Source organism: Garra rufa, chromosome 11, assembly GCF_049309525.1.
Source record: "Garra rufa chromosome 11, GarRuf1.0, whole genome shotgun sequence".
NCBI lineage: Eukaryota > Metazoa > Chordata > Actinopteri > Cypriniformes > Cyprinidae > Garra > Garra rufa.
The window spans coordinates 33,574-47,151 of NC_133371.1; the positions used below are offsets into that span (position 1 = coordinate 33,574).

The 13,578-nt window shown below is 34.7% G+C and overlaps 1 protein-coding gene across 1 annotated transcript; it reads left to right on the forward strand.

Moving 5' to 3' along the window:
* Positions 1–1,725: 1,725 nt before the first annotated feature.
* Positions 1,726–11,749, forward strand: LOC141346168 (uncharacterized). Its single transcript, XM_073851080.1, has 3 exons — positions 1,726–2,386; positions 3,680–9,840; positions 11,663–11,749. The coding sequence occupies exons 1-3, from the start codon at positions 1,726–1,728 to the stop codon at positions 11,747–11,749; spliced, it is 6,909 nt and encodes a 2,302-aa protein (XP_073707181.1).
* Positions 11,750–13,578: the final 1,829 nt, after the last annotated feature.

Genomic DNA, 13,578 nt, shown 5'->3' on the forward strand with positions numbered 1-13,578 from the left:
TAGTGATCCATTGACTAATTCTTTAAAAAGAATTATTCAAAACAGCTGTTAGAAATTTGTTAGACATTAAGGTAGTGATTTAAGAATGGGCTATTAATTCCAATATTTATTTATTTATTTATTTTGATTCAGTGAGAAAATACACTGTTAAATTTGGAGTACAAGTTCAAAGTATAGGTCACCTGGCCAGAAGTCTCTTTCACTTCTTGGAGAAAGGGGTTTAGGTCAGTTTAAGTCATGCAGTTTATACCAGGCATTTACTGTATGACATGCTATTGTAATTTTGGAAAACAAAATGTACCTGTTTGCATTGAAGTTTGAGCTTTGTGACTCTGCAGAGGTTTATGCTCATACAGGTACAGTACATTACACACTAAAACTAGTTAAGAAGTTGAAATCTTACTAGATGACCTGTTTAAGAAGACTACATGGAAAAAAACAGATTGTTTAAGAATGTTTAATCTGAATGCCTTTGTGTGTATTCACTGACGCACAAATGTATGTGTAGTCATTATATTATTTGCATTTTATATAATTTACATATTCATAGTATACATGTATTTAATGTCTTAATTATTAGGATTTGGTATTGTAAATGAAAACATTTTATACTTGTTTTATTACGGTTTATAATACAGTTTAAGATGGGATAAAATTATTTGAAATGTGAAGAAGGTATGGTATATTACTTTTTTACAGGTATAAAGCAATAAATAAAGTGAGATGTAAGTCCATAATTCCAGTGCTAGTTATCATTCCAAATAACTATAGCAATCTAACTGGTTGGACAATGTTTGTTTTAGTTAATCAATTGCTGATTATTTACTTTACTGTAATTCCATTATTTTCAGTATATTTTTTTTCTATTACATATATTTGTAATTATGTTGTTCGGGTATTATCATCAGCTGATGTGAAGTTATTTAATTGTGTCATTAAGAGTTTTACAATAAAATTAATTAAATGCTTACATTAATTTGATGTTTGCATACATAAACATAAGTGGAATATCTCAAAATGGGATTCAATATAATTAAGTATTTGTAATGTGAAATAACAGTTGATGTTTTTAAATTTGTTTGTATTGTATTGCTGTATTATGATGCAGTAATTTGTCATTTAATTTATATTTGTATGTTTTGTGTGTATTTATAGATGCCTCGGACGAAGCATTCTCTGCGCTCCCAGGCTGCCAAGAAGAGGGTAGCTGACCGGATGAGTGCTGATCCAGCAGAGGGCCTGTCCCCTCTTAAAAAAATGGCAGGAATATTGGAACGTTGTGTGCATCACAACGTGCTGTTTGACAATTCCTGCAAACAATCTGATCTTGACAATTCCTGCAAACTATCTGATCTTGACAATTCCTGCAAACAATCTGATCTTGACAATTCCTGCAAACAATCTGATTTTGATATACCTTTGAATACTCCTGACAAACCATTGAATACCTCTGACAAACCATTGAATACCTCTGACAAACCATTGAATACCTCTGACAAACCTTTGAATACTCCTGACAAACCTTTGAAAACAACTCTACCTGAATCCTCCTGTTTGCCTCTCTCTACTGCTAAACATGCTAACATAACTACGAATGCTGTTTCTAATTTATCTCCACAGACATCATACATCAGAGGCTCTTTCCATCAAGGAGATTACCGTTTTGGCCGGAATATGGGAAGGCAATGTGGTGCAAATAGTTTAACTGCAATTCTGATGGGTAAGATGAAAAGTGTGTTGCAGTGGACGAGAAGTGACCTGAATGCTGTTCTGATCCATGGAGATGACCTGTACAGTGCCATGAGAGATGCAGGGATAATCGGCGATCCTGAATACGGCTTCATACGTGTTGATGAGCTACCACACACACACATGCTAAAAAACTCTCTGTTTTCAATAAACTATGGTGAAACATTCACTGGCTTGTTTGGTGTCACTAAATATGAAAACGGATTTGAACAGTATGCTATGTCGTTTGATGAAGCAGTAAATCGAGCATTTCAGAGGTTTGATGCATGTTTGGTAAATATTAAGCTAGCCATATGTGCCGTTGTCAGAGAAGGATCTTGGTATGCAGTGATTGATCCGCATTCACGACGCAGTGATGGAAGAGTTGTAGACAATGGTAAGAGTCTAGTGGCGTACTATTCGAGCATGAAGTCTCTGCTTACTCATTTCAGGAAGCTTGGTGTGTCCAAGGATGCACGTTATCATGAATTTGAGGTAACTGGAGTACAGGCAGTTATTGAAACAAACGGTCAGCAAGGCAAGTTCTGTCCACGGACCCAGAAAACTGTTAAAACAGTAAACAAGAGTGAAGGTGAGAAGTCAGAAATGAAAGATGATGTTGGCTGCAGTCGATCTCTGAGTGATTCCATAAACACAGGTAAAATGTCTGGGAATGTACCATGTGTGGAGCAGAAAACGGAAACGCAGCATTTTTACCCAACTAATGAAAATGGAGGTGATGTTGAATTTAAGAAACAAACTGCTAGTGTTTCTTTGCCATTTAGTCCATTAACACTACAGCAACAAAATAATGTTTGCTCAAAGCTGAACATTGTAAACATTGCAAAAGAACAAAACAACACAACTGAGATTGTTGAAATGTTTGAGCCTTGTGAAACTAGAGATATTACTGCAGATAGTAACTGCTTCTTCAGATCTGTTGCTTATGCTGTAAGTGGAAGTGAACAAGAACACCGAAAAGTGAGACGAGCTGTAGTTACACACATACTGCAGAATGAAGCAAAGTATACTCAGTATCTCAGAGAAGGATACAGTTCTGTACCAGAGTACATTGCCACATCAAGAATGAAATTCGTTGGAAATTGGGCGACAGACTTGGAAATACAAGCTGCCAGTGATTTAATTGGTGCAGACATATTTACATACAGTCAGGAGAAATGGTTTAAATTTTCATCTTCCGACAGACATGGCTGTCAAGACGGAGGCATATATTTGAAACATGTCAATAGTCATTATTTTAAAGTTATCGTATGTGGAAAAAGTAACGACGGTGTCTGCTCTTCATTTTGTAAAGCCCCATTACAAGATTTCTTGTCTGATGTAGCATCAAATGTGTCTTCAAACTCATGTGAGGATCAAAAAAAGAAAGTTCAATCTAAAAGTAGTCCTGAGTTCAAAGAAGAAAAAAAAAAGAAAGCAAAGAGATGTAATGAGGATGAAACTTACATGGCAATAATGAAATCAATAATGAAACCCAGCACTGAAAAACACAAGAAAAGTAAACAGCATAAAAAAAAAGTAAAGACATCTAAATTTGATGTGTCCTTGACTGCAAATAATCATCCATTTGAGTTAACTGATGTCGATGCAAATATGATAGACATAAACAGTCAGCAGGCCAACTTGCTCTGTCCAGTGATCCAGAAAAATGTTCAACCAGTAAAAGAAAGTGAAGTTGAGCAGTCAGAAATGGAAGTTGATGTTGGTTGCAGTCAATCTTTGATTGATTTCATAAATGCAGATAAAATGTCTGTGAATGAAATGTGTGCAGAACAGAAAACAGAAAAATCTTTATACCCATCTAATGAAAATGCAGATGATATTGAAATTATTTCACAAACTACCAGTGTCCCTTTGCTGTTTAATCCATTAACACTGCAGCAACAAAAGAGTGTTTGCTTAAAACTGAGCATTGTACACATTGTAAAAGAGCAGAATAATACAACTGAAATTGTTGAAATGGCTGAGCCTTGTGAAACAAAGGATATTGTTGGCGATGGTAACTGCTTCTTCAGATCTGTTGCTTATGCTGTAAGTGGAAGTGAACAAGAACACCGAAAAGTGAGACGAGCTGTAGTTACACACATACTGCAGAATGAAGCAAAGTATGCTCAGTATCTCAGACAAGGATACAGTTCAGTACCAGAGTACATTGCCACATCAAGAATGAAATTTGTTGGAACGTGGGCAACAGAAATGGAAATACAAGCAGCCAGTGATTTAATTGGTGTAGACATATTTACATACACTCAAGAGAAATGGCTTAAATATTCATCTTCAAACATAACCTCTAATAGACACAGCTGTCAACACAATGGGATTTATTTGAAACATGTGAATAACTGTCATTATGAAGTTGTTTTATCTGTAAAGAGGAAGACTCCTAGCTCTGAGTCCTTTTGTAAATCACTATTTCAGGATTCAATGTTTCATCCATCATTAAAAACTAGCTCAGACCCATGCAAGCTTTATAGACAGAAAGTGCAATACAACAGTAATGCTGACTTAAAACAGGAAAAAATAATTAAATCAAAAAAGCGATATTATGAGGATGAAAAGTACAAAGAGTCAATAAAGAAACGTAGCAAAGCAAATTATAAGACCAATGAACATTTCAAAGAAAAAGTAAAGAATTATAGCAGGGATAAATATAAAGAAAATGAATCACATAGAGAGTCTGTAAAACAGTACAGTGTGCAAAAATATCATAATACTGAAATACATAAAAACATGGTGATACATTACAACATACAAAAATATAAAAATGATATTATTTTTGCTAATAATATTAAAATGAGAAATGTTCTAAAACAATGTGAAGTAAGCCTCAAAAGAAATGACATAGATTATGTAATTGAAGAGTTTAAACAAAAAATATCTTCAGGCCCTGAATATGTTTGTGCAGTCTGTCATCGTTGCTGTTTCAAAACGCAGGTGAAACATTGCAATAAAAATAAATATTTTCAGAAATCAACTCAAGTTGGCTGTATTGCAGAAAAATGTATAACATTGAATTATCTTCATAAATGTAACAAACACTGTAGTCAAGATTGTGTATATAAAAATAGCCCTGCTGAATCTCTATGGATTTGCCACACATGTGACAGAAAAGCTTGTGAAGGTAAAATGCCTGCTGAAAGTGTTGCAAACAATCTTGCTCTGGATCCTATTCCATCTGAACTGAACTGTTTAAACTCTCTTGAGCAACATTTAATAGCAAAGAATATTCCATTCATGAAAATGCTGGCTCTACCACGAGGAGGACAGAATGGAGTTCATGGACCTGTGACTTGTGTCCCATCTAATGTTACAGAAGTGGTGAATCTTCTACCGAGAGCTGAAAATGATGATTCGATGATTCGTGTAAAACTTAAGAGAAAACTGACATATAAAGGCCACTATGACTATAAATTTGTGCACACTGAGAAAATAAAAACAGCTTTGGCATACTTGAAACAAAATAACACATTTTATACAGATGTGGAGTTTAATGAGAGTTGGACTAATCCTCTAAATAAAATAGAAGAAGAGATCAACGATAATACTTACAATGAGCCTGATTTAGACATTTGTCAGGATATGTCTGTTGATAATGAACAAAATACTGAAAAAGAAGATGAGATCAGTGATGAAACACTTCATGATCGGCAGCAGCATGGTTTGTTTATGGATACATGTTTGCAGCCAGTTGACATTGCACAAGAAGTTTTAGATCAGCATTTTGATGGCATTATGTCAGTCGCACCAGCAGAAGGCAATAATCCAGTGAGAATGTTAATGGATGAAACTAATGAAGCCAAAAGTTTTCCAGTTCTCTTCCCAAAAGGAACAGGAACATTTCACGATTCACGACCTGAAAAATTAACACTGTCTAGGTATTTAAACAATAGAATTTTAAATGCAGATGGACGTTTTGCCCAAAACATTGATTACATATTTTACGGACAATATTTGTCTGAGCTCAATCAAGTAATTTCTAATGTATCTATTGCTTTGAGGAAAGGCTATGATGTAAACAATGACAGAAAAATTACCTCAGAAATGCTGACAAACAAAGATTCACTTCAGAGGATTTTAAATTATGATGAGGGTTATAAATTTTTAAAGCCAGTGAGAGGCAGTCCTGTTTTTTGGCAATCTGTTCAAAAAGATTTGTTTGCAATGGTGAGGCAACTTGGGCTCCCAACATGGTTTTGCTCATTTTCATCAGCTGACTTGCGATGGCCAGAGTTAATGCAGTCTATTGTGAAACAAGAGGGTTGTCAAACTCCTATTGATGAACTGGACTGGTCTGATAGATGTGGGATGCTGAAACGAAACCCAGTTATTGCTGCTAGAATGTTTGATCATCGATTCCATTGTTTCCTGAAAGATGTGATTATGTCACCAGCTCAACCCATTGGAAAAGTCATAGATTATTTCTATCGAATTGAATTTCAACAACGTGGATCACCTCACACACATTGTCTCTTTTGGGTTGAAAATGCACCTCAAGTGGACAGAGATGACGACGATGAAGTTGTAGCATTTGTTGATCAGTATGTAACCTGTGAAATGCCATCTGAACAGCAAAAAGAAATGCATGAAATTGTGAGCAGTGTACAACAACACAGCAAAAGACATGCAAAAACATGTAGAAAGAAAGGCACTACATGTAGATTCAACTTTCCACGTCCACCCAGCAAAAATACATTCATTACAAGAAACAATCAAATAGATGACGATGAAAATGCAACAGATGATAAAACTAAAGACAAAAATGCAAATATCTCTAAGGCGATATCGAAAGAATTAGCTGAAACTATAATGAAAAAAGTAAGAGAATGTTTGCTGAACAGTGAAGCTGTCTTTGACTCTGTTGACTCTATGTTTGCATCTATTGGTATAAATCAAGAAATATTTGAATGTGCTTATAACAAAATGTCAAAGAAAACTAATGTTGTGTTGAAGAGAAAGCCAACTGATATTTGGGTGAATCAGTACAATAAAGATCTTTTGAGATGCTGGAACGCAAACATGGACATACAGTTTGTTGTTGATGCTTATTCTTGCATTGTGTATATCATTTCCTACATTTCCAAAGCAGAAAGAGAAATGGGATTGCTGTTGGCAAATGCTCAAAAAGAAGCACACAAGGAAAGCAACATGGATGCAAAACAAGCTTTAAGAAAGCTTGGAAGTGTTTTTCTACATAATAGAGAGGTGTCAGCTCAAGAGAGTGTTTATCGTTTGACCAACATGAAATTAAAAGAAGGATCAAGAAAAGTGGTTTTTATTCCAACTGGTACTAATACAGTAAAAATGAGCTTACCATTAAACACTATAAATAAAAAAGCTGACAATGGACAAACTGACAATGATGATATATGGATGAAAAGCATCACAGACAGATACAGGGCTCGTCCAAAAACAGAGGAATTTACAGGAATGTGTTTAGCTACATTTGCATCACAATATAGAGTTCTGTGTAAATCTGAAAATTCATGCTCAGACAGAGTCAAGCTGGAAAATGACATGGGGTTTGTGAGAAAAAGAACTCGTACAGACTTTGCAGTTGTAAGATATGCTCGTTTTTCACCTACTAAAAATCCTGAAAATTATTATCAAAGTATTTTGGAATTATTTTTGCCTCATTTTTTCCAAAGTCAACTGAAACCACCAAATTTTACTTCCTATAAGGATTTTTATGACACTGGATTTATATCAATGCATAATGAAGAGCTTGAGTCAGTGAAAATCATTGTGGACACAAACAGGGCAAAATTTGAAAAAGAAGCAGAGACTATACAAAGAGCTCAAGATGACTTAGAACAACATGGACCAATGGAAGATGCTTGGGCCCAAATTTGTCCAGAAGCAGAACTTGAGCGTTTAGAATGTCTGGATAGTAGAAAAGATCAACCAATAGAAACAGAGGAAGGTGATGATGTCATACCTGATCTATTACCAAATGTTGGTGCCACATTAGAAAACAAACCATCCGCTATGACAAAGAAAGATGCGATGGCTTTGCTGCGCTCTTTAAATGACAAACAGTCACAGATCTTTTATAAAGTGCGGCAGTGGTGTCTAGGAAAAGTGCAAGGTGAAAACCCAGATCCATTTCATGTGTTCATATCTGGCCCTGGAGGAGTTGGAAAGTCAGTATTGATTAAAGCAATCTATTATGAAACCTGTCGTATTCTTTCAAAGTTATCTGAAAACCCAGATGAGACCCATGTGCTCTTAACTGCTCCAACAGGTGTGAGCGCCTTCAATATAAACGCAATGACTGTACATTCAGCTCTCTGTATTGGAATCAATGCTACATTGCCATATCAGCCACTTGGAGATGAAAAAATTAATTCTTTGAGAACCAAATTCGGAAAACTGCAAATATTAATAATAGATGAAATTTCAATGGTTGATCATAAACTTCTGGCATATATTCATGGTAGATTGAGACAAATCAAACAAACAGGAGATTATTCTGCATTTGGAAAAGTCTCAATAATAGCAGTTGGAGATTTTTATCAACTTTCTCCCGTGAAAGGAAAACCGCTTTATACTGAACCAGTGAACAGTGTGAATCTTTGGGAAACAAACTTTAGTTTTATTGAACTTACAGAGATTATGAGGCAGAAGGACAAAGATTTTGCTGAATTATTAAACCGTTTAAGGAAACGTAAGAAAGATGAACCAATGCTTGAACATGACATTACTATGCTTAAAAAATGTGAAACAGGGGATGGTGATGATAGTACAGATATCCACATTTATGCAACCAACCGGGAAGTTGATGTCCACAACATACATATGCTGCATAAATTATGTTCTGACATAGTTACTGTGAAAGCACAAGACTTTGAGAGAAATGCTAAAACTGGCCGAATGGAAGAGAAAGATGGCCATCATTACAGAGTTCATAACAGCTGTCTAGAAAAATCTCTTGAATTAGCTGTTGATGCTCGAATAATGCTACTGAAAAATATTAATGTTTCAGATGGTCTTGTGAATGGAATTTGTGGAACAATTAAAGAATTCTTTTATGCTGATAATGAAATATTTCCATCAAAAATATATATTGAATTTGACAAAGAACAAGTTGGTAAAGAAGCAAGAGCCAAGAATCCATGTTTAAAACCTGGATTGGAGAAAGCAACACCAATTGAACCAGAGGAAGAGAAAGTAACAAGCAGTGGTGATGTCCGAAGACAATTTCCTATTAGATTAGCTTGGGCTTGCACAGTTCATAAAGTACAAGGCCTAACAGTGGACAAAGCTGTTGTTTCAATGAAAAAGATATTTGCTCCAGGACAAGCATATGTAGCATTAAGTCGGGTGACTTCTCTTGATGGACTCATAATAGAAGACTTCAAAGAAAAAGCAATTTTTGCCAAAGATAACATTGAGCAAGCACTACAGAGTATGCCTCCATTCATTGTTCCATGTGAAACAACAGAAACTTTCACATACAAAATGATGTTACACAATGTTGAAGGGTTAATCCCACATATATTAGACATTCGCCAAGATAAGAGATATTTTGAAGCAGATATGATATGTGTAACAGAGACCTGGTTAAAACCCAACTACGTGGAGAATGCTGTTAGCCTTGACGGGTACTTTTTCCATTGCAAATCACGTAGTGATGCATATGACACAAGTCATGATGTTTTTGCTAAACTAAAGGAGGAAAATCATGGTGGTGTTGGTATATATCACAACGAAAAAGTAACTTTATGTGATTTACCGTGTATTAACATTGAATGTGTAATGTGCAGGATAGAACAACTGAACACAACTATTGCAGTTGTATACAGACCTCCATCTTATAGCATGCCATTATTTAGAGAGAACTTGATTAACCTAATTAATGAAATGAACTCTTTAGCAGGTGGTAAAATAATTCTAGGAGATTTCAATGAAAACCTTTTTAATAAATCAAGTGTTCATGATGTCATGCAGCATTTTGGTTTTACACAAATTGTTGAAAAAGCAACCACTGAAAACGGCACGTTAATTGATCATGTGTATGTAAAAGATATTGACTTGGATCAAATACAGATTGATATCATGCCCACATACTTTAGCTGTCATGAATGCATTGTGGTGAAATGGTTATTATAATAAAATCGTCCAGCATTATGGGGGGTGGGGGATACAGAGGTGGATTTTAAATGTGGACGGCCTCTGTGGGAATATATGCTGCCTTCACGTGCTATTGGAATCAGTGGCATGCACAGGGGGTAAGGGGTGGGACTAAAGGCATGGGGTAATATCTAATTGAAACATTATTTTAACCGCTCTCAGCCCGGTCTCTCTCTCACCCCTGCCTCTTAAATTCCAAATAGAAATATGTGTTTTTAGTATTATCAATCTTTCCATCTACTGTGAACATGATTTCAACAAAGTGGAACTTAATTTAATCTTTTTGTCCTGCCCATCCATACTAAATTTATAATCATACAATTGTGTTTTTGGTACTGTTAATTACCACTTCAATTTGATCTTAGTTTCAACTGAGGGAGACTTAATTTATTTTTGTCCCTGCTATTGTCTTTTGGACTGATTATAAAAAGTGGCCTTTCATTAATATTAAGTAAAACTGCAATTAAAACAAGATTTCAAACAAGGAAAACTTTTTGAGCCATTTTTACAAACTTTGTGCATGCCACTGATGAAAATTTTCTATTTTGAAATTTTATGTAAACATGAAATTAAGTAAACATTTTTAAGTAACACACAAGATGATTTATTCAATATACAGTCCAGAATCACCTTTATTTTATTATATAGTGTTTTATGTAATGCAGAATGTTTCAAAGCAGGTTTGTTAATTCTGCAAAAGAACAGTAAAAAATATTTATAGTTCCAGAGGAAACTCAATTCAACCACCCTCTAAACATGTTTGTCTTTTTTTTGCACAGCAAAAAAAGCTGAACAAAACAAAGTCGTAATTATGATTTTGAGAAATAAGAACTACACAATTTCCAATAGCACGTGAAGGCAGCATTAAGCCCAAAGTATTCTTCATTTTTGTATGCGTACGCAGGTGCTTGACATGTGCGCTTCTTAAAACCTTCATCTAAATCCAGTGTGTGCTCTATTTTTCCAAAGAAGTTATTTATTGACTTGTTAAAATATTTGTAACTGTTTTAAACCAAAATGGAGCTGTGTAGTAGTATGTCAGTCACAAGTGCTTTTTTTGATGACAAAATTCACGTCACCTGTACTGCACACTGTCCCTTACGTATGCATAAAAACTGAAGAATACTTTGGGCTTTAGGGTTTTTTCATAGCATTGGTGGGTTTTAAAGCCATTATTCACATTACTATTTAATTATAATAATGAATTATATTTTTTATTTTTAAGTTCAATATTTGTATCAATTGATATATATGTATATATATAAAAAAAGAAAAAAGATCAGGATGACAAAGATGGCCTTTTATGATATTAACACCCACCTATTTTATTTTTATTATTTAATTTGTCATTATTTTCATTTGTTTCTTTGTTTATTCATTCATTAATTTGTTCCTTTTTTTCATTCGTTCATTCATTCATTCATTCATTCATTCATTCATTCATTGTCTTTATTTAATGTATATTATTGTTCAAAATGTCTATTGTTATTGCTTTGCAATGAATTTCTGTACAGTCTTGGATCACAGTGTTAGTAATGAAGTCCATAATGAACTACTTTAAATGGTTGTGTGCAAAATGTTTCTAAAGTCTTTTCAACAAAACAGCATAAACAATACAAACAAAAAAGGAACATAAATGTTCAGAAATACCAGTCTAAAGTTGCTGCTTTATTCTGAACACTTCAGGACATCAACCATTGATCAACAGGTAAGAGTATTTTTTTCCAATTGTTACAAGTTGTTAAATAAAGAGTTTTTCTAATCAGAACCTTTCTGTCTACAGCTACATCGAATGCCTTACTTTGACGATGACATCACCTTCATCATGACGACAACATTCCATTCTACTGAACTCTACGCAAGAATTTGACTGCACAGAACATTTACCACAACAGCATACAACCATTACTCTTCTGGATGTTTGATTCAAGGCAAGTTGGTTTCATGGACTTCGTGGTCTTTTTTAACACTACTGACTGGACTGTGTTTGAACATCACAAATCTGCATATCTGCATTGATTATGTCACAAAAAAAAAAAAAAAAAAAAAAAAAAAAATTCTATGTTATATGAGCATGTGGATACAACATATCAACGGATTATGCTATTTGATCTGCCATACATGCTATACTTTTGCACCTGGAGCAAGGAGAAATGTGAATGTGAATTTTTCCATTATGAGGACACCTGTTCTGACTTTAATAGTATTATACCCTTCAGACACTTGTCCAAGATGTTTGCCGTCATCTTCCTATACATGACTTCTTATCAGGCAAACCATAATCATAGTAATTGATTTCAGGGAATAAGCAGAATGACCATCGTGATACCACTTGCAAAGAAGACTGCAGTAACCTGCCTTAATGATTACAGCCCAGTGACTTTAACACAAGAAATCCAGAGCTGCTTGGAAAGACTGAACGAGTCAACTACATCAAGTCTAATCCCCCACTCAATTTACACTTTGACCAATAAGCATATGGATATGTCAACAGAGGATGTTACTGTCTTCCATGCTATACTGTTGTACCTGGAGCAACAAGGAATCTACGAATGGTTGCAATATGACGACACCAGCTCTGAATTTAATTCTATTATATTCCTCACAAACTTTTCCAAGATGTTTGACGTCATCTTCCTATGCATACAGGACTTCTTAACAAATTAACCATAATCATAATAATTGATTTCAGGGGATAAGCAGAATGACCATTGTGATACCACTTGCAAAGAAGACTGAAGTAACCTTCCTTAATGATTACAGCCCAGTGACTTTAACACAAGAAATCCAGAGCTGCTTGGAAAGACTGATCAAGTCAACCACATCAAGTCTAATCCCCCACTCAATTTTCACTGTGATCAATAAGCATATGGATATGACAACAGATGATGCTACTTTCATGCTACTTTCTTCCATGCTATGCTGTTGCACCTGGAACAAGGAGCAATATGGGGATTTTTCCATTATGAGGACACCTGTTCTGACTTTAATGTTATTATACTCCTCATAAACTTTTCCAAGATATCTATGCATTCAGGACTTCTTAAGCACGTAACCAAAAACATTCAGGATTGGACACCAGTTTTCTAAAATGTTTGACCTAGACCTCCAGCACAACATGTTCCTGTGCATAGAAAGCTTCTTAAGAATGTAACCATGATCATTTAACATGGTCTCTAACTGCTTCTTTACTCATGTTAGCACAGCAATTCCAGAGGATTGTTATGAGGACTTTCACACAAAGTATTGCATACCAGTCTACAACATCAATCAGAGACAGAAAAACCTCAGGAAAGTAAATCTAATCTGTCACAGCAGCTTCTGGTCTCCTTCAATCATTGCTCCACTGGAAATGTCCTGGTCCACACAATAGTAGTACGATGCTGCTAAAAAACTGTATTATTACAGAAACTGTATCATTTGCAACTTCTAAATACATGTGTTTTTAAAAATATTCATTTACATATATTTGAATGAGCACAGTGTCAGTCAGTGCACTTTTATTTCATTAAACAAAGTATTTTACACTTGCTACTTAGAAAAATATAATATTCTTGATATGTTAATATGTTTGTATTTTTAATGTATTACTTTATATCTACCTTTTTGTTAATCAATGTTTCATTTTTACTTTCAAAATGCATTTTACATGCACTAAAAACTAATGAATTAATAATGTTTTGTTTTTTAAAACTTTAT

Coding starts and splice junctions, on each gene's coding strand:
- LOC141346168 (XM_073851080.1), top strand. CDS start 1,726: ATGAAAAGTGTGTTGCAGTGGACGAGAAGTGACCTGAATGCTGTTCTG. Junction 2,387..3,679: donor GAGTGATTCCATAAACACAG/GTAAAATGTCTG, acceptor ACATTGTAAAAG/AGCAGAATAATACAACTGAA. Junction 9,841..11,662: donor GCTGTCATGAATGCATTGTG/GTGAAATGGTTA, acceptor TTCTGTCTACAG/CTACATCGAATGCCTTACTT.